At 48.7% G+C, this 21,891-nt stretch overlaps 1 protein-coding gene across 5 annotated transcripts in view; it reads left to right on the top strand.

Annotated features, from left to right (window-relative positions):
• Window positions 1–223: 223 nt before the first annotated feature.
• Window positions 224–21,891, top strand: part of CYFIP2 (cytoplasmic FMR1 interacting protein 2) — a gene marked incomplete at its 5' end in the record, with an annotated part of 93,791 nt that continues 72,123 nt past the window's right edge. For 2 of the 5 annotated variants that reach the window (XM_084243650.1, XM_084243651.1), the window contains 10 exons: window positions 224–340; window positions 2,013–2,102; window positions 8,820–8,897; window positions 11,164–11,265; window positions 11,579–11,760; window positions 13,501–13,597; window positions 14,919–15,047; window positions 15,996–16,100; window positions 17,930–18,021; window positions 19,847–19,964. In XM_084243650.1, coding sequence (XP_084099776.1) covers window positions 224–340; window positions 2,013–2,102; window positions 8,820–8,897; window positions 11,164–11,265; window positions 11,579–11,760; window positions 13,501–13,597; window positions 14,919–15,047; window positions 15,996–16,100; window positions 17,930–18,021; window positions 19,847–19,964 — 1,110 coding nt within the window. The remainder of the gene's footprint in view (window positions 341–2,012; window positions 2,103–8,819; window positions 8,898–11,163; window positions 11,266–11,578; window positions 11,761–13,500; window positions 13,598–14,918; window positions 15,048–15,995; window positions 16,101–17,929; window positions 18,022–19,846; window positions 19,965–21,891) is intronic. The other 3 variants (XM_084243654.1, XM_084243652.1, XM_084243653.1) reach the window with 3 other exon arrangements.

Consider the following 21,891-nt stretch of genomic DNA (forward strand, 5'->3'; position numbering starts at 1 on the left):
AGGCTCAGCCCAGAGAGAGCAGATATAAAAGCACTGCACAAATATCAGGTGCAGGCTGAGCCCGGAAGCAAGCAGAGCCAGTGTGGCCTCAGTGCATGTTCATCCCTCCCTTGAGTCTCCAGGAGGAGCCTGGACCTGGTGATATTGAGAGAAAGGCCTGGCAGCTGCAGAACTTCCCTTGTTCTCTCTTTCTGCCCCCAGCGGGAAATAGGAAAGCTCAGCCATGACCACCCACGTCACCCTGGAGGATGCCCTGTCCAACGTGGACCTGCTGGAAGAGCTGCCTCTGCCTGACCAGCAGCCATGCATCGAGCCGCCACCTTCCTCCATCATGTACCAGGTAACTCTTCCGGGGTACTGGGAGCTCTGCCCTGCAGGCAAAGGGGAGGAGAGATCTGCATCCCCCAGGTGAAAGGTCGAGAGCTGATGGAGTCCCAGTGCCCTGGTGGAGCTGAGAGCCAGCAGGATTAGCTAGTCAGCATGCACAGGCTGTGTCCCTTCCCCAGGGAAGGCGTGTTGCTCCATCCTGACCCCAAATACCATCCTGGCTGTTCTTGCTGCAGCACTGACCCAGGTCTTGGCACCCTTGACCTCATGAATTAAATATTGCCATTTAGAAACCCCTAGAGCCTGCCTGGGTAATTACTTTTCCTTCATGTATGTGAGAAGAGCACTTAACACCCCACAGCCGCGGATGGTTCAGGGAGCCAGCCATGCTTGTTTGTTTTTTGCTCGAGAGAAGAGAGACAAGATCCTGAGAAGCAGATTGGATTTCTGTGCACCAGCTCCCACCAGGGTGTCAGAGCCACGGAGTCCACCGTGCAAACACCTCCTGGTCGGGGAAAGCCTGGCAGTGTTGTTTAGTGTGTTTGACCTTTCAAAAGTTCTTGGACTGCTAAGTGAGACTAAAGAGAACTACATAATATATTTTTAATTTTTTAATGATTAGATTATTAAGCATATACCTTGAAGGTTGAACTCATAAACTTGGTTTAGTCACATTTTTTAACCCAGATTCAATTTTTAATGATGTAAATATCTTTTGGCATTGCAAGCAATATAGGAAAGTATAGCACAAAAAAATTTCCCAGTTACTATGTATGTATATGCACATATGTAGAAACACACCCTTTGAATTAATTAATTTATATATATGTATTTGCATATATGCATTTTTCAAAAAGAATTCTATTTAGTGCTCTCAGTGTTTTGGCTTTTTTTAATGCAATATTTGTTATGGATCATTTTCCCTGATGATGCTACAAGGCTACATTTTTATTATGTTTCTACTACCACATAGTCCTTTAAGTCCAGTGTATAGTTATATTATTATTTATTTATCTTTTTTAAAAGATTTATTTATTTTATTTTATACAAGAACTGGGGTACAGGTCAGAAGCGCGGGAGGGTGAGAGAATTCACCAGAGCCAGAGCTTCGAGCAGAACAGGCAGACGGACTGAAGACACTGCTGAGGGGCGCAGCGGGCAAGGCAGGAGAGGTCTTCTCCACCTTGCGGGGTTCTCCCTGGCCAGCGGGGATTCAAACTGGCGCTGCAGAGGCTGCAGACAGCTTCACAGCGTGGCGCTCAACCACTGCACCACTGGGGAGGCCCTATTTATTTATCTTTTAACTGTTAATGGACATTTGGGCAATTTCCATTTTTTTCTAGCATAAAGAACACTGCGGTTATTATCCTTGTATGTGTGTCTCCACCCTCAGGTGAGCGTTTTTGCAGCTGCTGTCAGAAGGCAATGTGCACCCTAATTTTTGACAGCTGTTGTATTTTGGCTGCATTATTTCAGTCTCTGCTCCAAGGTTCCTCTGGGGTCCCCATCAGCTACTACAGGAAACAGACCCCAATGCCAATCCCATTGGGGTCTTGGTGGGAAGATGAGGGGCTGGGATGGAGACAGGTTTCCACAGAGACCTGGAGGCATTTGTAGTTTGCTGGACACTCAGCCACCTTGGACCCATTTCACCAGCAAATGGTCCTGTCCTGTAATTCCCACAGGCGAACTTTGACACCAACTTCGAGGACAGGAATGCCTTTGTCACGGGCATCGCAAGGTACATCGAGCAGGCCACGGTGCACTCCAGCATGGTAAGTTCCTGGGACCCTGCTGGGCTGGAGAGGCTGAGGGCAGCATCCCCCCCCACCCCCTCACCTGCCTGCAAGGACTTGTCCTCAGCTCTTCCAAGAACCTTTGCTGCAGTTGAACCCATCTCCTCAGCCGTCCATGCCTGGCCCTGGCCCTCTCTGTGCCTCGGGGCATGCTATTCCTCTACCTTCCAGCTTTGTAAATCCCACTCACCTTCCAGCCCAGCTTTATCCACACTCCAAGTGTGGATAGTTTTCTGGGTTAGAGCCTGCCCTGTCTTGTCCTTTATCAATGATTAGCTATGAACTTTTGTCTCTTGGGCAAAGCAAAAAGTTTCTCAAAAAAAGGACAAAGCTTTGGAATAACACATTCTCGACTTGAGGGAGCTGATAGCCTAGATCCTTCATAGGTGGGTTCAGTGTCTCTGGGGTCAGGTGTCTGACCATCTGGGAGGGAACATCCCCTTCCTTCACTTTATTCTCACACAAAGCTAACATCTGAACAATCCAGATTCCTCCTTCACAGCCTCTGCCCATGCCTTATTGGGCCTGTCTCCCCTCTGTTATGTTCTAAAAACTGGCTTACGGTACCCAGAGTGTTCATGCTTTGGCACCTGCAGACACTGTGCTGAGCAATGGGCAGGTGTGCCAGGACAAAGAAAGTATCGAGTCTCACTGAGCCATGGGAAATAGACAAGCTGCCCATTTACTGACACTTTGTGTGTAGGTGTTCTGAATGCACTGTCTCTATAAATCCTCACTCCAACCCTGTGAGACAGGCTGTTACAATACCCATTTTACAGATGGGGAAATGAAGCCAGACAACTCACTCAAGAGACCTGCTGCCAAACAGCAATGGATCTAAAGCCAGGTGTCTCTGACTACAAACCTGGACAATACCCTGCAGACAGATGAAAATGCACAAAGTTTAGGGTAAATGTCATAGAAGGTCAAGGTTCAGGGGCCTTGAAAGGGTCAGAGAAAGCTGGATGAAGGAAATGGCATTTGAGAGGCCTCGTTGGAGAGTGACACTGTCATAGATATACTATAAACATAGTGCTTTATAGTGTGTGTGTGTGTGTGTGTGTACCCAGTATAACCACATATATGGTACTTTAAAATATGGAAGGTATTCTCATTCATGATCTCAATGGAACCTTACAATAATAGCCCTGCAACTTATAAATATTATACCCACTTTAGGGATGGAAAAAATGAGATCAGGAGAGGTTCATAGCAAAGTTACTCATGATCCTACCACTGGCAAATCACTGGTAGAGCCTGGAATCTGGGGCTTTTGATTCCCAGTGCTGGTCTCTCTCCACTGTACTTGCTCTTTCACAGAATTAGGATTTGCCTGTCAGTGTTGAGATGGGGAGACAGATCAGCTGGGGAGCCAGCATGAGCAAAGGCATGAATGCAGAAATGTTCAGGGAGCCTATGGGTTTGGACAATAAGGCACACACAGGGAAATTGTCTGTGGATTTATGGAAGATTAGGTAAACCTCCATGCACATGGGGTGTGTGTTAGTTGGCTCAAACTGCCATAACAAAATAACACAGACCAGGTGGCTTAAATAACAAATTTATTTTCTCCCAGCTCAAGAGACTGGGAGTTCAAGATCAAGGTATCAGCAGCTCTGGCGTCTGCTGAGGCCTCTATGTAGCTTGCAGATGTCCTCACATGCTCTTTTCTCTGCATGTTCTCAGTATCTCTGTGGGTCCAGATTTCCTCTTCTTAGAAAACTGCTCCAAGTGGGGGAGGCCCACCTAGAGGCCTTGTTATAACTTAGTCACCTCTTTAAACACCCTCTCTCCAAATGACAGTCACATTCTGAGGGACTGGGAGGGTCAAGGCTTCAACACATGCACATGGGGAAGAGGAAACAATTCAGTTCCAGCAGAGGGCTTTCATTCATTTAATCAAAAAATTGGAAAGAATGGAAAATGTTAAAGCAGGGAAGAGATTTAAACAGAGCTCTGCTTGGGGAATATGTTTCATTTCTCAGTTATGTGTAGAATGAGGTTATGTGCAGAATAAATTGAAACGAGGTGAATGAATAGGGCAAGACCATTAGTTATTTACAGCGGGGGATAAAAAACTGAATGAAGGCTAAATGGGTATGCATACAGGTTTCCTCCACTATCCAAAAGTAGACTGTTCCTATTTGTTATGAACCAGCAGGTTATTTTGGGGTCTGAGAACACTATTATCTTGTATTTAGACATGAGGAGTGCTCCCAGACCCCCAAATTAATCTACCAAATCATACCAAATCGAAAATGTTCTACTTCAGGATATCAGGACAAACTGTATGAGAGAACCTGGAGGTTAATGCCCTGGCTCAGCCATCAGCTTGGGGCTGAAGCAGATGCCACAGAAACTGCACTGACTGTGGGTTCCTGGAACACCAGCTCAGGGACACCCACAGGGGAGTCAGTCGTGGAGCTGGTTTAGAGGGGTGATTGTATTAATTTTCTACTGCTACTGTAAGAGAGGATCATAAATTATTGGCTTAAGATAATACAGAAGTATTTGATTACAGTTCTTTCAATGAGAATCTGACATGGGACTCACAGGGTTAAAACCAAGGTGTTGGCAGGATGCATCCCTCTCTGGGTCTACAGAGAAGAATTGGTTTCCTTGCTTTTCCTGTTTCAAGAGGCTGCCACATTCAGTGGCTCAGATTACCCTTCCAGCCAGCAATCATGTGGCTCCAAGTCTTGCTCCTTCCTAGCATCTCCTTCTGTGAAACTCCTGTCCCCTCTTTCTGGGGACCCTTGTCATCACATTGGACCCACCAGCTAGTGCAGGAATAAGGGTAGTTAGTAGGGTCATTAGGAGCCTCCTCAAGTTAGCTAAGTCCTTTTTGCCGCATAGGCTGTTACATTCACAGGTTCTGGGGATCAGGAGTGGTGTTGGCACAGGAAATGCTGTCCTATTAACATTCAGGGATAAGGTCTCCCAAAGAAAAACAAACTTCATTTCACTCACCATTTCCACCTCGTACCTGACTAAATCTTTTTCTAGAGTCTCTTTGCAACAGCCAAGTGGCATTGTTAGATGTTCAGCTTCATGTGTTTTTCCTGTCCACCCCTTGGACAAGGTGAATCTCCCAAAAGGCAGATGGGCAGAGAAAAGAGGAGGAGAAAATGCAGAAAACAGGCATTTGACTAAGTATGTAGAACAGCCGAGGGCTCTTTGCTAGGGGTGAGACGGAGGCTGAGTTTGCAAAGTTTGCTGAGATACCATCTGTCACTGGCAGCTATGAAATTGAAGCTGGGCTTATGCTGGATTGGAGTCCTAAACTTGCAAAATCTTAGCTCCTAGCTCCGTCCGTGGCTGCACATCAGAATCCCCTGAAGAGCATCCCAACCCACACTGCTTGGGAAGCATTACCCCGGGGAAGGTAATGTTGTTCTGCTAGGGCCCAGCCTAGGGCCTGTGAGTTTTCAAATTTTTCAAATTTCATATGCCTTCAGGGTTGAGGACCATTGATTTAGAACATTGATTTAGAACTTTTGGCCTCCAAACAAGAAACCTGATGTTTTAAGTTAAAAGGTGGCTCCAAAAAGAGCCAGGACCAGAACTCAAATCACCAGGGTTCTTTCCACCACCCCCTCCTGACTGCTCTCTTCCAGGTATTATCAGACACAAACATGGGTGGTGGCCAGCTGGGCTGTCTACACATTTTCTCCTCTGCCCTGTCCCAGCTCCTAGCGCAGAAATCTGCCTACTCAGTAAACCATCACTGATGAGAGGGGCAATACTCACACCTCCTCCGGGACATTCACTGATCAGTATACATGTGTGCTCTGCGCCTCTGTCACTTTTCTTTTTTGACATGTATCCTGAAGCAACTGAGAATGGAGACTCACAGGTTAGCTCTCCAGGGTAGCATTGTCATGATTTCAAAAGTTCTCTAAATTAATAGATACACAATGGAATATTACTCAGCAATCAAAAAAGATAAACTCATGCAATTTGCAGCAACATGAATGGAGCTGGAAGGGATCATGCTCAGCGAAATAAGCCAGAAAGAAAAAGAAAAATACCAGATGATCTCACTCATAGCAGGAATCTAGAAAACCTTAAGAAGGGACCAGGAAAAAGAATAACTATAATAAAGAAAAAATCAAAATCAAAAAGCAACTATAAACCAGAGACACACTATAGGGGGGAGGGGAGAGGAGGGATTGGGGTCAAAATAAGGGGGGTGTAATTTTATGGGGAATATAGAAAAAAATCTTAAAAAAAAAGAAAAAAAATTAAAAAGTTGTATAAATTAAAAGTGGAAAATGTCTTGTCAGTGATCTTTGCTGTTGAAAACAAAACTATAAAAAGTAATAATCTCCAGATTAAATCAGGTCTTGTGTTAGAAAGATATTAGGAAATAGTATGCTTGAAAGTAAAAATCAATCAGCACAGGTTCATTTTTAAATCAATACAAACGTTCACAAGAAGAGATGGTCTATTTATTCTTGTATTTTTTTATGTATGTTTCACATAACATAAATTTTACCATTTAAAGGCTGCAATTCTGGGTTTTGTTAATATATTCACAATGTTATATAATCACCCGATGTCTCACTTTCATCACAAAAATCAACCCCAAATTCATTGGCAGGGATTTCTCAGCAGCACCTCTCTTCCCTTGTCTCCTGGAAAACACTAATCCACCCTCAGTTTCTTCAGATTTCTGTTCTGGACATTTCATCTCAACGGGCCAAGTGACAGGTGGCCTGTTTTTCTGGCTTCTTCTGTTCATCACTGCATTTTCAAGGTCCGTCCACATGGCAGCAGGGCCGGCACGCCATCCCCTTTCTGGAGGAATGCCCTCCCAGCGTGTGCACGGCCACTTCTTTTATCCGTCAGCTCTTGGATATTGGGGCTCTTTCCCCTTTTTGACTCCTACAAATAATGCTGCTATAACTAAGAGCAAGTTTCTGCATGGATTTGTTTTCATTTCTCTCAGGTTTGTATCTAGGAGTGCAGTTGCCGGTAACAGTAATTCTGTGTTAACATTTTCAGAAACTGTCAGGCCACCTTTACCTAGTTATCCTCTTAACTAACTTTATGGGTTACTCAGCATTGTGTGTGTGTGCATGTGTACGTGCATGTGTGTGTGTTTAATTAAATGTTCATAAAATTCTTTGTTGTTACCATCATTGTCATTTGACAGATGTCTGAGTGGAGAATTTTAGGTTAAGTGATTTACTGAAGGACGAGGGGCTACAAAGTGCTGAAAAGGGCTTGGAGCCCAGGTATTTGGCCCCGAGTGGGGGCTCTTTCCACAGCCCACTGAACGGGTGACGTGAGTCATCACCGCACCGTTCGGATCCACGTTCATGTTCATGCTGCTGTGGGCTTTGCCATCTGCTCCATGTTATTTTTAAAAGTTGATCTTAGTCATTTTCATGCTTATGGAATAGTAACATGGGCGTGTGGAAAAATGCAAACATGGTCGATCGGGTTATAAGACAGACAAGGTGAAGCCCCCGGTACCTCCACGGAGACATTGCTGTCCACAGCCAGGTGAGCAGCCCTCCCAGTGCTTTTCAACACACAGTAACATACTTTCATCACCAGTGTGCTTGGTGGGGTTTAGTAGCCTCTCTGCTGTGCACGGTCTTTTACTACTTGCTTATTTTCTTGCCAAGAGTCAATCTGGGACACTTTTTGCTGTGGGAACAAATAGATCTGCCTCCTTTCTAAGGCAGCCATCCTCCTGTTTGAACAGCGTGCCTGTTGGTGGAGCCCTTGGGTGTAAGCTAGTGCTTCTCAGACTTTCGTGCATCTGGGAGTGCAAGTCTCCAGGGGATTTTATTGAAGTGCAGATTCCCATTCCACAGCATAGGAAGGGAGCTAAGATTTTGCACTCTCTTTTCCTCCGCATTCTCCCTCTTTGACTCCTACAAATAATGCTGCTATAACAAAGAGCAAGTTTCTGCATGGATTTGTTTTCATTTCTCTCAGGTTTATATCTAGGAGTGTAATTGCTGGGTCCTACAGTAATTCTGTGTTAACCTTTGGAGAAACTGCCAGGCCACCTTTACCTAGTTATCCACTTAACTCGCTTTATGGGTTACTCAGCATTGTGTGTGTATGCATGTGTGCATGTGTGTGCATGTGTGTGTGTGTGTATTTAATTAAATGTTCATAAAATTCTTTGTTGTTACCATCATTGTCATTTGACAGATGTCTGTGTGTGGAGAATTTCTCCCCCCACCGTAACCTCAGATACCTCACTTTGGTTATCAGTGTCCACTAGTTTGTAATTGCTTCATTTCACCTGTTCATATGCATTTTTAATTCATATATGTGAAATTACCCAAAATTTGTCTTGCTCCTTCCATTTTGCTGTGAATGGCAACATTTCGTCTTTCCCTATGGCTGAATAGCATTCCATGGTGTGGATAGACCACATCTTCTTGATCCAGTCCTGTCAGTGGGCACTTAGGCTGCTTCCATGTCCCAGCTACTGTAAATAACGTGCAAGAAACTATGTTGAGCTTGTAATTTTTTGAGTTGATGGCTTCATGTTCTTCAGATCGATGCCTCAGAGGGAGGTTGCTGGCGCATCTTGTATATCCATTTTTAGTTTTTTAGAGACTCTGCAATTAAGTCCCCCAGGCGATGCTGGAGGCTGCTGGTCCCTGAAGAGTCCTGAGGATTTGGGGGTTTGTTGAGAAAGACTGTTGAGTGTGTTTTGCTTTTCAGAACGAAATGCTGGAGGAAGGACATGAGTACGCGGTCATGCTGTACACCTGGCGCAGCTGTTCCCGAGCCATCCCCCAGGTGAGCCTGTGCTTCCTTCCCCATAATGCCTGTCCTCCAGGGGGCCCTACCACCCTCCACCCCACCCCCACCCAGAGCTAAGCTGCTGCCACAGAGGGGAGTAAAGCAAGACCTCTTATTCAAGGCGGATGCTGAGACATTCAAGAACTTCCTGTAACGCTGACCATGACTTAAAAATTACTGGCACAATTTATGTTATTTCAAAAGGTGCGTGTTAACAGTGTTACTGGAGTCTGGGTTCTTGAGTTCTCTGAGAAATAAAAACAATAACTCTAATCCTGCAGATGCCAAGCAAGAATTTGTTCCAGCCTCTGCAATTCAGCATAAGGGAGTCAGCATCAGGGACACCATAGGCTGCTCCCCGAGAAACAGGGGGAGGCTTTATTTAAGCAGTTTTAACCCAGCATTACTCTAAGGCTGGGTCCCTTCTCTGCTCTTCCTTCCATGAGGTCACTCCATCTCCCAAAGTCATGATCTCCTCATGTCTGTGACCTCTTCATGATGAATCCATGTCATTAGCCTATAGGGTTTTTAACCTAGAGGATTTGTTAGTGGTGAAAACTTTTTTTCATCTATAGTATGTATTGGGTTGGACCCCCCTGGTAGCGCAAGGGGTTAAGCATCAGCACTATGAAGCAATCTGAAGCTACTGCAGCATGAGTTCACCTCCCGGCCAGGGATGTGACCCACATGGCAGCAGGCCTATCTTGTCTCGCCCGCTGCTCCCCTCAGCAGTGTATTTCAGTCAATCCACCTCATCTGCTCCCCACTCTGTCTCTGGTGAATCCTCTTGCCCCCTGCACCCCTGTCCATCAGTTCTTGTATGAATAAATAAATAAACCTTTAAAAAATAAAGTATATATTGGGGAGGAGGTCTCTTCTTAGAGAAAGGGACAGTCTCTATCAAAGCTATCAGCTGGTCTGGCATCTCCAGGGGAGAAAATGCCACTTCTACTTTGTAATGACTTGGCCTCAGCCCAATTTAGTGTCCAGTATCAAGGAATTTCCTGAGCCTCACTCCCCAGTCTCCTGCCTAACACAATAGCACAGCACCCAGACCATCACAGAGAGGTAGAAAATAAAAAAGCAAGACATCACCCCTGAACACCACCACCCCCAAACCTCAACACCACCGCCCCCAAACCCACCTCCTGCCAAAGCCTAACCACCATAGACACTGCTGCTTGCTCTTCGAGATCTTTTTCCTCAAACAATGACCATTATTTGGTAAATTATTATCACTTAACAAAAGTACACCATTTCTTATTTATACTGTTCTACCTCTTGCTTTTTTCCTCTCCGCTTAATTCTTCATTACTGACTTTTTCCTGTTGACACGTACAGATACTATTTTCACCATCATGATCATCAGCATATAATTAATGGGCCCCCTTGTGTAACAGATTCTGCAAGTCACAGGTGTATAAACACAGACTATGCCTCTGCCTGCCTCTGATTAGAGTCCCTGGTGGTAACTGCTAGTAATGGTTTGTTTTGTACCCATGCTTTCTATACCTATATTATAGATGGACACACACACACACACACACACACAGAGTTTCATGGGATGGAACTGCACGTACTACCTTGCAGCTTGGTCAGTTTGCGGCCACCCTGTTCACATCTGCTCACATTGCTCCATCTCACACTTCTAACAGACACGTGCTGATACCGTGTGGCTGCACCACATTTCACAACAGCTCTGTCCGCATGGACCCCAGGGTGTCTAGCTTCTTGCTGCCGCTTTTATGACTCTCTAAACATCAGGGTCAAGAATGTCCTTGTGCTTCCCTTCCTCACCCTTTCCCGGTTGGCCAATCCGGCCAGATGTTCCGATGTTCACACCACTGTGGGGCGGGGGTCAGCTTCTGGCAGGTGCGTCTCACGTTGGCCTGTGTTGGCCCAAGTGAGGCCGGGGCGCTTTGCCTAGACCCCTCCAGAGCAGTGGACAGAGTGTTTTCCTCCACTTAGTGTCTGGAGGGGCCCCACCAGGTACGGGCAGGAAGACTGAAGTAGGGAGACCTTGCTCGAGGGGCGTTGCTACAGTCAGGACACAGAGCAGAGGAAGTGAGGACGTTCTGTTCTGGGGACCCTGCCCTTCCTGGTCAGACCCAGCCAGCACCCCACCTCCTTTCCCTGGGGTCACCACGTCACATCTCGTCCTAGGTGAGGTGCATTGGAGAACGAAACGGGCCGTATTTATGAGAAAGCAGGTATGGGCCAGGACTGCCTGGCAAACCAGGACTCTGAAAGCCCCTCCCTACAGGTCAAGTGCAATGAGCAGCCCAACCGTGTGGAGATCTATGAGAAGACAGTGGAGGTGCTGGAGCCTGAGGTCACCAAGCTCATGAAGTTCATGTACTTCCAGGTGAGGGGCAGGGCTGGTCGGGTCAGGACACTGGAAAAGGCCCCCACTCTTCAGGATGCAGGGGTCAGGATTTCTGGGACAGGTCAAGTGTGTTTTGAGTGTCCACATACCCTGGGTGAGAAGACCGATGGTCCCTCCCTCCAGGTACTTTACACACTGGTGCACCTAGGTGAGTGTTCGGGGCAGGAGAGGGGAGAAAGGCCTTCTGGCCCCTTCACCTCCTCTAAACGTGGAGCTCTGATTCAAATCCCGGGTTGCCCGAACCCTGTCCCCTGGGACCCTCAGGCCTCACCCATCTCTGGCCTGCCCGCAGCGCAAGGCCATCGAGCGCTTCTGCAGCGAGGTGAAGCGACTGTGCCATGCCGAGCGCAGGAAGGACTTTGTGTCCGAGGCCTACCTGCTGACCTTGGGCAAGTTCATCAACATGTTCGCTGTCCTGGACGAGCTGAAGAACATGAAGTGCAGCGTCAAGAATGACCACTCTGCCTACAAGAGGTCAGGCCCTGCCCCAGCTCCCAGCCCACCCTCCTTCCCCAGTGGAGCCCCCCTCTCTATGAGCTACCAACTGACCCCTGCTTCCTTGCACTGGGACTGCCTTCCCCGTGAGCCACCACCCCTCTCCTATCCTGTTACCTCTTTCTCCAGCTGAGCCCCCCATCCAGTCCCTTGTCTTCCTGCGTAAGGGCCCAGTGAGGAAGAAGACATAGATAGCCCTTCTCACAGGCTCCTCCAGAACCAAACCAACCATCCCCAGGTCTAGCTGGGTTGAGGGTTTGAGGAACAGGTACAGGGCTGCATCTTTGGAGATCTGGATCTTTGCAGGGTTTTCTGTCTCATGATGGAAGCAAGTCCTCGTCTCTCATCTCCCCACTGTGGAGTGGCCCGTGTCTGCTGTCTGTGCCTGTAGGACCAGTATGATAAGCTGCAGTGGTCACGTGATCGTCCGCCAGAGAATCAGCCAGTTTAAACTGCTGTAAAAGGAGGAACAGGCTTGGCTCCCTGCACTGACAGGCCTGGGTACATGGGTGCAGGTGCTGGTGATACTGTCAGTAGTAGGGGGGAGTGGCTGGTGCCCTCTGTGACCTCCCCACCTGATTGTTCCCCTCCATTGCACCCCAACTTCCACAGGAGGAGGATGTCCTCCCTGCACCCTCTTTTGCAGACTCCCAGGGAGGTTCGAGCTGCTCTGTGTGGGTGGAATGCCCCTGTCAGTGTCCCTCCAGGGTGGAGTGAGGACTTTGACTGGGCCGTGATCACCGTTAGCATCATGGTGTCAGCTCATGAGAAAGGACAGAGTATAGAGGGGGTCATTTCTTTCCAGAAATTAGGCACAAGTGCCTAAAGGGGGTGCTCAGAGTAGCAATCACCCTATGGTTTTGGCCCAGATGAGCCCACATGTGTGGACAATCTCTTGAGAAGGGGTTTCAAGGTCCTGATGAAGTGGCCCTTCTTGGGCACCTCCTCCTGGGGCTGTCAGTGAGTGGAGAGAACAGAAGACAGATGGGCACTCACACCTTATCCCCAAGTGAATCCATATACCGGGGGTGCCTGTCTCCAGTCTGGAAACTTGCATAGATTGCACACCCTGCTCACAGTATCATGTCTCCTATCCTCCCCAGTGTGGGGGCCCGTCCATCATGGCCCCACACGGCATGCTCAGCAAGCAGGGTCTGGCCTATGGGCCTTCATCCTTCAAGACAAGGCTGCCCGCACCAGCTCAGCTTTGACAAGCCTGTTCTGGGATTTTGTCCTGTTAAGTCCCCATGCCCATGTCCCTTCTTCTGTGGTTCTGTTAGGTGGTAGAGGCTTCGGTTTTCTGTACAGTGTTTTGCTTTGGACACTTGGGGCTTGTCTGTAAGTGAAAAATGCACAACCCAGAGTCCTGCCTGCAGCTCTGCTGTGAGACTCGCTGCTGGTCACTGCAAGACACAGGGTGCCTGTTGCACTGTCGCCACATCTCGCTGTGTAATGGCATGCTGGCCACCTTGACTTTCTGGATTTGAGCTCTAGAAATTGCCAGTATATTCTTGCCTCTTTATTTCATGTGCCCTAATGCAGGTATACTAGCCCCAAACCAAGCAAACCCAGAGCACACCCTCCCTGACATTTGAGTCACTGTGATATCCAGATCACCTGACCTGAGGGCAATATGACTCCAGGTGCAGGGTGGCAGGGCTGCGAGGCATGGTGGGGCTGGCTCACCTGAGTCCCTCTCTCCACAACCCTGTGTTCCAGGGCAGCACAGTTCCTGAGGAAGATGGCGGATCCCCAGTCCATCCAGGAGTCACAGAACCTGTCCATGTTCTTGGCAAACCACAACAGAATCACCCAGGTGAAGGCTCGCGCTGGCCTGGTGCCGGGGCCCGGGGGCAGGGGCTTGAGAGCAGCATCCAGATCTGCTGTTCTTCCCTGCCCCCTGTGTCAGCTTGATGCTGCAAGTGGGTTTCCCCTCCCAGCAGATGACCCCTCACCCTCACCAGCTCCCTCTGCTATACCCTGAGCCTCTCAGCCAGCATTCTTCCCCTTCCTTATAAGTGTAGCATGGGGTCTGGTGGGCACTAGACAGCCTTGTATCTAATCCTACCCACCCACTGTGGCCTGGGCAAAGTTTAAGCCTCAGTTTCTTCATCTGTGAAGTGGGCTGTTATTTTGCAACTGTTGTAAGACTCTGTCTCTTAGACTCTGTGAGAAAGCCATGAGATACTCTGTAACAGGCTTTTATTCTGCAGAGCTGACAGGTGTAAGGGTGTAAGAAGAGTATGCTAGTACCTCTGCTGGGCAGGGTTCCCTGCCTAGCTGTGGCACGCATCTTCTCCCTGACTGCTGTGCTCTGTCCTGCTCAGCTGTCAGCTCAGCCTGAGCAGGCACCAGCTAGAGTGTCAGCAGGGCCCAAGCCAAAATTGAGAGGGGCGATCTTCACGGGATAGAGATCTTCATGGGATTTTCTGGTTCAGCTGTCAGCCTTGCTGCTTTTTGTTGACTAAGGAGGCCACCGGGCACAGAGGTTCTAGGTTCTTCCTCGAGATTCACCTACCATGTCCTACACAGGATGCTGGTTTCCCCACTTTCTACAAGTTAATTTTTCCGCTGTGGTATGATTTGGGAAGTTATCATTTGGGTCTGGAGATGTTCAAAAAATTTATCCGTATAAATTATTGGTAATAGCCTTCTAAGACACCCCCCCCCAAAAAAAATCAAATGATACCAAATAGGAATATTCTACTTTCAGTAGTGGGAGGAACCTTTGTCTCTTCAGAGACAAACTGATGAAGGGAAGTGCTTCTGAATTGCCAGGTGGCACAACTCTCTTCCCTTGGGCTGAGACTCCCTGCCATCACCAAATGTGACTTAGAAATAGATAAATCAACACCCTCCAAACATCGCAAAGAAAACTGCAGGGCTGTTTCTGTGAAGCTGAACTGCTTTTCCGCTCAGCCCAGGAAACCTCTTTCCAATCATCAGAACTGCCAGGAAATGGAATGAGGCCCCCAGAGGACTCAGGCTAACCCTGGGGACCCTGAGAAGAGGATGCAGCCCTCCCTCTATCTGGGGTGACCAGTGGGGTACACACTGTCATCCTGAGCTGTGGGTCTTTTGGGGGTTGTGGGTGGGGGGCTGAGGAGGAGACTCACCAGAGGGGATGCTGTGGTTAGTGTCTCCATCAGCAACTGGAAGTTATCCCCGGCTACGAGGAGCTGCTGGCCGACATCGTCAACATCTGTGTGGATTACTATGAGAACAAGATGTACCTGACCCCCAGTGAGAAGCACATGCTCCTCAAGGTACGCCTCCCCACCAGACACACACCCCAGCAGCCACACGCCTCAGCCACATACTCCAGGCCTGACCTGCACTCTCACCTTCTCATTTAGAATCACTTTAAAAAAAACAATACAGTTGACCCTTGAATAGCAGAGCTTTGAACTGTGTAGGGCCACTTATATGTGGTATTTTTCAACAAGTATATTAGAAATTTTGTTTTTTAACTTTTTGACAATTTGGAAAATCACCGATGAACCATGTAGCCTAGAAATACGGAAAAATGGAGAAAAAGTCCTGCCATGATGTTTAAGATATGTGTAGACCATAGACTATTTGATCATAAAACACACATAAATCTATTATCAAAAAGTGAAAATTTACCCACATTCACAAACACTTGCTCCTATCTGCAAACACTTCTGGCACGATATGCAGTTGAGAGAAATGTCAGCAGGTGCAAAGATGCAGAATTAAATCATAAGCATCAAATTAACCCCAGGTCACTTATGTCAGGGTTTGTAGCCACCTCTGGTCACTAGTCCCTTAGTGCCAGAATTGCCAGTACCCACTTAAAGTGGGTACAATCACCACCCAAGGAGCAGTTTGCCTCTTCAGTGGGGTTGGGGTAGGGATTATACCCTGGCCCCAACTGTATTTATTTTTTTCTTACTTGAACATTGATACATATTTCACTACACTAGCTTATTTTTCTTTCTTGACTAGGTCATATCCACCTTTCCAGTTGTCCTTAGGAGTATTTCTGCAAAGTGATTTTTAATGACTGCTAAGTAGCCCATTGAGTGGGAATGCAGCCATTTCTTTATGTAAAGACATGTGGGTTTTTGTAATAGAAGGTACCACTGCAGGGCTGGTGTATGTGTATATACTTAAGCTCCGACCTACTTTTGTTGTTCTGGGAGAACTTTTCCAATGGACATGACTGGCTTCTGTGCTCCCGGCTTCTCTAGGTCATGGGCTTTGGTCTCTACCTGATGGATGGAAACGTCAGTAACATTTACAAACTGGACGCCAAGAAGAGAATCAACCTCAGCAAAATTGATAAGTTCTTTAAGGTCAGCCCCTGGGGCTGGGAATGGGCAGAGGGCTAAGAGGAAGGAAATGAAATTTGCTAGCCAGACCGAGGGTCTTGTGCCCTGAGTTACGCCTCTGAAGACTCCATGGGAGGAGGGACAGAGCCATGGGGCCTCCACCTGCCGTGGAAGAGGAGCCACTGTTGTAAGCTGTCCCCAGAAGTCAGGCAGCACTGAGACTCACTTTGGGAGGTTGGCTTCATGGTTCTTTGGGTATCCTGCCTCCCCTTCGCCTGAAATCCCCTGCCATCCAAAGAGAGAGAGCGGGGCACTCCATCTTCAGAGAGACTATTTTAATGCTCAGCATACATCAAAGCTCTCATGATTAGGAAGCTTCAAGGCAGGAATTTAAATTGGCTCATATCTACAAACACACAGCCTCCTGCTCCACCCTCAGCCTCAGAGATTGGAGTTTCTAGTACCAAATCTTTAAAAATAAAAGCTGGCGGTTCAGTTAAGCCTTTGAGGTTTCCACAAGAGGGCTTCATCCTTAGGCCTGCATTCCGTGTGGTCAGGGTCTTCTGACATTGACTGGTGTGGAATCCAGAGGTCAGACATGGCAGAGCAGGCTTACCATGAGCAGGGGCCCCTGCAAAGCTTGGCATGGAGAGCACCAGGATGGCCTGGGTGCCACTGACCCCGGGAGGTTAGGACAAGCCATGACTTGTCTTGGCTTCTTTTCAAGACTAGAATCTGCATGTTTCTCTGGTGCTGCCCCAAAGGAAAACAGGGTCCATTTGGGGAGACCCTTGGAGAATCTGCCCCTCTCTTAAGTCAGTGTGAAGGGATGGGGTGGAGCAGAGGGCACAGCCAGTCTCTGGCGGGCTAGGGTGTGAATCAGGCTCTGCACTCAATAGCTGGGTAACTTTCAGAAAAATTACTCACCCTCTCTGAAGCTGAGTTCCCCAGCCTGCAAGTATGCACAGGAAGGATTCCGTGGGGCCAGCTAGGTGAATCAAGGTCTAGAAGTTTCACTTCTAGCTGGTCTGACTCTGAAAAAAAAAATCACTGAAATAAACTAAGCTTCAACTCTTCCTCTATGAAAAGGGAACGATCATAGACTGACCTCACAGGGTTATCATAGGGATTTGGATTCAGCTTTTGTTTTAAGAGATGATTTTGAGAGTAGTTTTAGGTTCATGACAAAACCAAGCAGAATGAAGTTTCCACGTGTCCCCTGCCCCCACTCAGTTCACTACCTCCCCCACTTTCAACACCCCCACCAGAGTGGGGCAGCTGTGGCGATCAATTAGCCTAGTGTACAGTCACCCAAAGAACGTGATTTCCCCTGGGGCTACCTCTTGGCTCTGCATTCTGTTGGTTTGGGATGTCAAATGTCAAGTGATTTGTGTCCACCATCCTCTGGTTCTGAAGTGCCATTACCCCCTTCCTTTGTCCTGGTGTCCAGTGGGGAGTTACAGCCCCCACTCTAGTGGGGAGTCTATTCTTCCCTGGTGGAATTGCTTTGGGTGGCCACACCCCACTGACAGTAGCCAGGCTCGCTCCTGGCCCTGGTTTGGAGGCCGCAAAGACCCTCTAACCAGAGCACAAAGACCTGCCCTGGTAGGTGGGCCAGCTGGTCCTCATCCCTCCTCCCTTCTGTGTGCTCAGTGCCCTTGGACGAGTCACTATGCCTCTCTGGGCTCAGTTGCTGGAACTCAGGATGGGTTGGAGGCAGGGGAGGACCTGGATTCTGGCTGGGGCTCTTTGGGGTCCCAGAGTCCCATCACTGGGAGCAGAAACCGGGGCTCCCCAAGGTCCCCCAGGCCTGCTCTCCTGGCATCTCACATGCTCTGTTTGCTTCTTTTCAGCAGCTGCAGGTGGTACCCCTCTTCGGCGACATGCAGATAGAGCTGGCCAGATACATTAAGACCAGTGCTCACTATGAAGAGAACAAGTCCAAGTGAGTGCCTGCCGTAATGTCTCTTGGCCCCCACCAGGATGCCCGGCCGGGCAGGGGGCTGAGGGGCCACTTCAGCCCCTCCTTCCTCTCCGGAGCCCTGGGCAGTGACCCCCAGTGCTGAGCCCAGCTGGGCTGGCTGAGGGGATACAGGGGCCGCTCTGAGTGCTTTTGTGCCTGCCCTTTGCTGCCTTTGGGGTTCAAAAGCACTCAGAGTGTGGCCGCACCCCCTCTCTGTCCCTGCAGTGACACAGGCCACAGGGGGACAGCAAGAGCCCTTCCCTTGAGAAGGGAGGACTGGCAGCCTGCAGTGGCCAGGTGGAGGGAGATGGGTCCCTGGAGGCTTTGTGCCCCTGCTGTAAGTCATCGGGGTGGGATTGGGACTGTCCAGTGCCCGGTGGGTCCCAGCTTCTCCTAGGCCACTTTGTAAGTTGCCATTCTGGGTCATCTGTGCTGAGTCGTAGGGCGCCAGGTGCTCAGTGACATGGGCACATCTGGCATGACCTTGGCCACCCTTGGATCTCCAGAACTTTTAGGGGGTCTTCTCTCCACACTGAGCAAAAAGGACCTTTACACACAGACCATGCCATGGTCTGAATATATGTGAGCGAGTGTCCTTGAACTCCACTAGCCACAAGTCACCAAGGAAAGCGAGTTAATAAGTCTCTTCTTCGCCTCTTTTCCCTGCTAGGGAAAGTACAGGATGCTGAACCCTCACCTTCCTCACCTTCCTGGTGTGACTCCTCTACCAACCGAAGTATTAGGGAGTAGAGTAGAGGCTGGTGAGGTGATATGGGCTGGTATAGGGATCTGAGTTAGGTGACCCAGACAGCTGCAGGTATCTGAGAGAGGTGACCCAGGCTGGTGTGGGGTCTGAGAGAGGTGACCCAGGCTGGTATGGGGGTCTGAGAGAGGTGACCCAGGCTGGTGTGGGGGGCTGAGAGAGGTGACCCAGACTGGTGTGGGGTTCTGAGAGAAGTGACCTGGGCAGAGCCTAAGGGCCGAGTGAAGTGACCATGGCAGGAGGGCAGGTTTGAGTGACTGTGCTCCCATCCCTACCCAAACAACTCAAAATCAAAATCAGGCCTGAGTGCAGATGGGGAAGTTTGGCTCTGTCCACTTTGAGTGTTGGGATGAGGACCATATCAGGCCTCCTTTTGAAGTACTGAGTTCCTTCCCACACATCGCTCTGCCTTGTTCGGAGTCCATGCCTGAGCACCAAAGGCTGAACAAGACAGAGGGGTGGTCCATTTTTCTCTTGGGGAAGGAGAATGATGATTTCATTTATTTCCTCTGCACCCAGGATAGTTTCCTCAATGCTATCTTTCAAATGAGTTGAGGTCAAAGAAGAAAGGGAGGGGGAGGAAGATGAGGGTGGGAAGAGGGAACCAGCCATGCCTGTCAGGACACCATGGCTCCCTTCTCCATGGCCTGCAAGTCACTGTTGAAAAGAGATTGGGTCCCTTTAGGTGTCCCAAGTTAACCTGTAGACCCCTTGCAGCTTCAACCACAAGGTGTCAGTGCCGTGAGTCAGTACCCAGGTTGAAAGTCACCCACGTGCTTTTCCTTTGCTCAAACTCCAGCCCTCTGTAGCCCTAGCAAGGCTTCAGGTCCCTCCTGGCTCCGGTGACTGGTAAGTATGTAGACACTGGTGTCTGGACCAGCCACGATGAGAGGAGGTCCTTCCATGCCACGTGGGCTCCCCACCGTGGGACACAGCAGGCACTCTTGCCAATGGCTGGACACCGGGAGCATTAGGGAGCGGACCGAGCCTGTCCCACCCCATGTCCAGGCCAGGCCCCACTCCGACCCCTGCCTCTCCACCCAGGTGGACGTGCACGCAGAGTAGCATCAGCCCCCAGTACAACATCTGCGAGCAGATGGTGCAGATCCGGGACGACCACATCCGCTTCATCTCTGAACTAGCACGCTACAGCAACAGTGAGGTGAGTGCTCCTGCCGCTTGGAGCCCCCCAGGGTGGAGGGGGAAGGGTCATCTAGAAACCAAGTGGCCCAACATAGGATGGACAGCAGGAAGGCAGAAGGGTCAGGAGTAGGGATCCTGGAGCCTGGTCCAGCTGGCTGTGATTCTGGTTCTACCACTGACCTGCACGAGTTGTTCAACATCTCTGTGCCTCAGTTTCCTCCTTTGCAATGGGAGAGCTACCTGCTCCTGCGAAGTTCCTTGAGAGGGCTAAAGGAGCCAGGCAGGTAGTCAGGGCCCAGCGGTGGCTTATCTGTACATGATCCCAACCACCTCCTGCTCACAGCAACATCAAAGAATATCAAACTCTACTATGATAAGTGATCATTGTAATGAGTCAGAAAATACACTAAGAGGCAGAAAAGGAGTGTACAGATCTGTCATCCCACTGGTTACATTTTTACTGGCGTTGAATTTTTCTTTTTTTTTTTTTTTTAAATACAGAAACATGATTAACACACAAACCTCAGAAAAACTGATAAGCAAAAGGAGGGGAAATCAGTCACCTGGAATCCCGCCACCCAGAACCTACTACGGTTAATATTTGTGTGTATGTTCTTCTGGCTGGCTTCCCTGGAAGCCCTTCCAAGGGGCGTAGGCAGTGGGTAACAGGTGCAGGTCCTGATCTGATGCCTTCCTGGGAGTACACAGGTGCTCTCTGGCGCCACCATGTGGCCTGCAGCCAGAGTGCTCACACTCTCCCAAGCCAAACTTGTGTCTTTAAGGTATTTACAATAAAGAAGGTCAGACAATGAAAACAGGCAAATGCAGTCGGTGTGGCCATCAAGAGAGTGGTTTGCATTCTTATGTGAGATACAGGAAGGCATGGACCAGGGCTGAGCCCAGACCTTGGACTATCTTAGTCATATGTGCCAACACACTTAGCTACAGCCATGGGATAATTGAAGTGCTGGGGCTGCTTTCATTCCTCGTCAAACTTGGGTGTGATCTGAGAATGAGTTGTGCTCAGAGTTCTTTTCAAATTATACACTTGTACTTGTCTGTACAGATGATTCTCGTTATTCACAGTAGGTGTGGTCTATAAAGTGACCTTGAACACTAAGTGAGTGAATACTGAACCATTGTTCCCAGTGAAATACAGGATCGGCTTAGCGAGCCTTCCCTGTGTCTTCACCAGCTGGTCAGACAGAACTTTGTTTATATGTGTTTCTGTTTAAAGACACCTTCTGGCTGATATGTTAACATTAGCTCATGGCCAGCAGCCCTCTGACTCATGCCTGAAGGGAGTTTATCTAACACACATGGTCCTCCATAAGGCACACACAGGGCATGAGCCAGAGCACCAGCACTAGGCTTTGGGACTGTGTTAATTCATGAGATCACCAACAGAAAAAAGTGGCAGGCGCTAAATAGGCCACAGAAAGGCCCCATGTTTGCAGACAGGAGCTGAAATGGGGACGCAGATGCATCCCCTGTTAGACCTCCTTTGAGAACTAGCCTCAGACTTTTTGCCTCTCCACCACATGTGCAGGGAGCTCAAAAGCACTGTGGGTATTGATTTCCAGGCTACAAATAAATTCTAGTGAGCAGGCAAATTCATAACTACACACTGCACATAATGAGGACTGGCTTGGTATATCTGTGTGTACATATGTATGTATATACACATATACACATTTATCTGTGCTAGTGCACACAGAAGCATACACAAGTGTACACATGTGTGGCCATGTGCATGTACACATGTATGTGTCTATGTGCACATTGCACACAAAATGTGTGCACGCATGAATGCACCTCTGTCTGTGCCTTGTATGCATGTATACACACATGGCCATGCCTGTGCACATGGTGACTGCACATGTGTGCATATGTATGTGTGTATGCATCTGTGTACATGCATTATCTCATCACGGAATAGTAATCTT

The sequence above is a fragment of the Talpa europaea genome (assembly GCF_964194135.1).
Source record: "Talpa europaea genome assembly, chromosome: 9".
In the NCBI taxonomy this organism is placed as follows: Eukaryota; Metazoa; Chordata; class Mammalia; order Eulipotyphla; family Talpidae; genus Talpa; species Talpa europaea.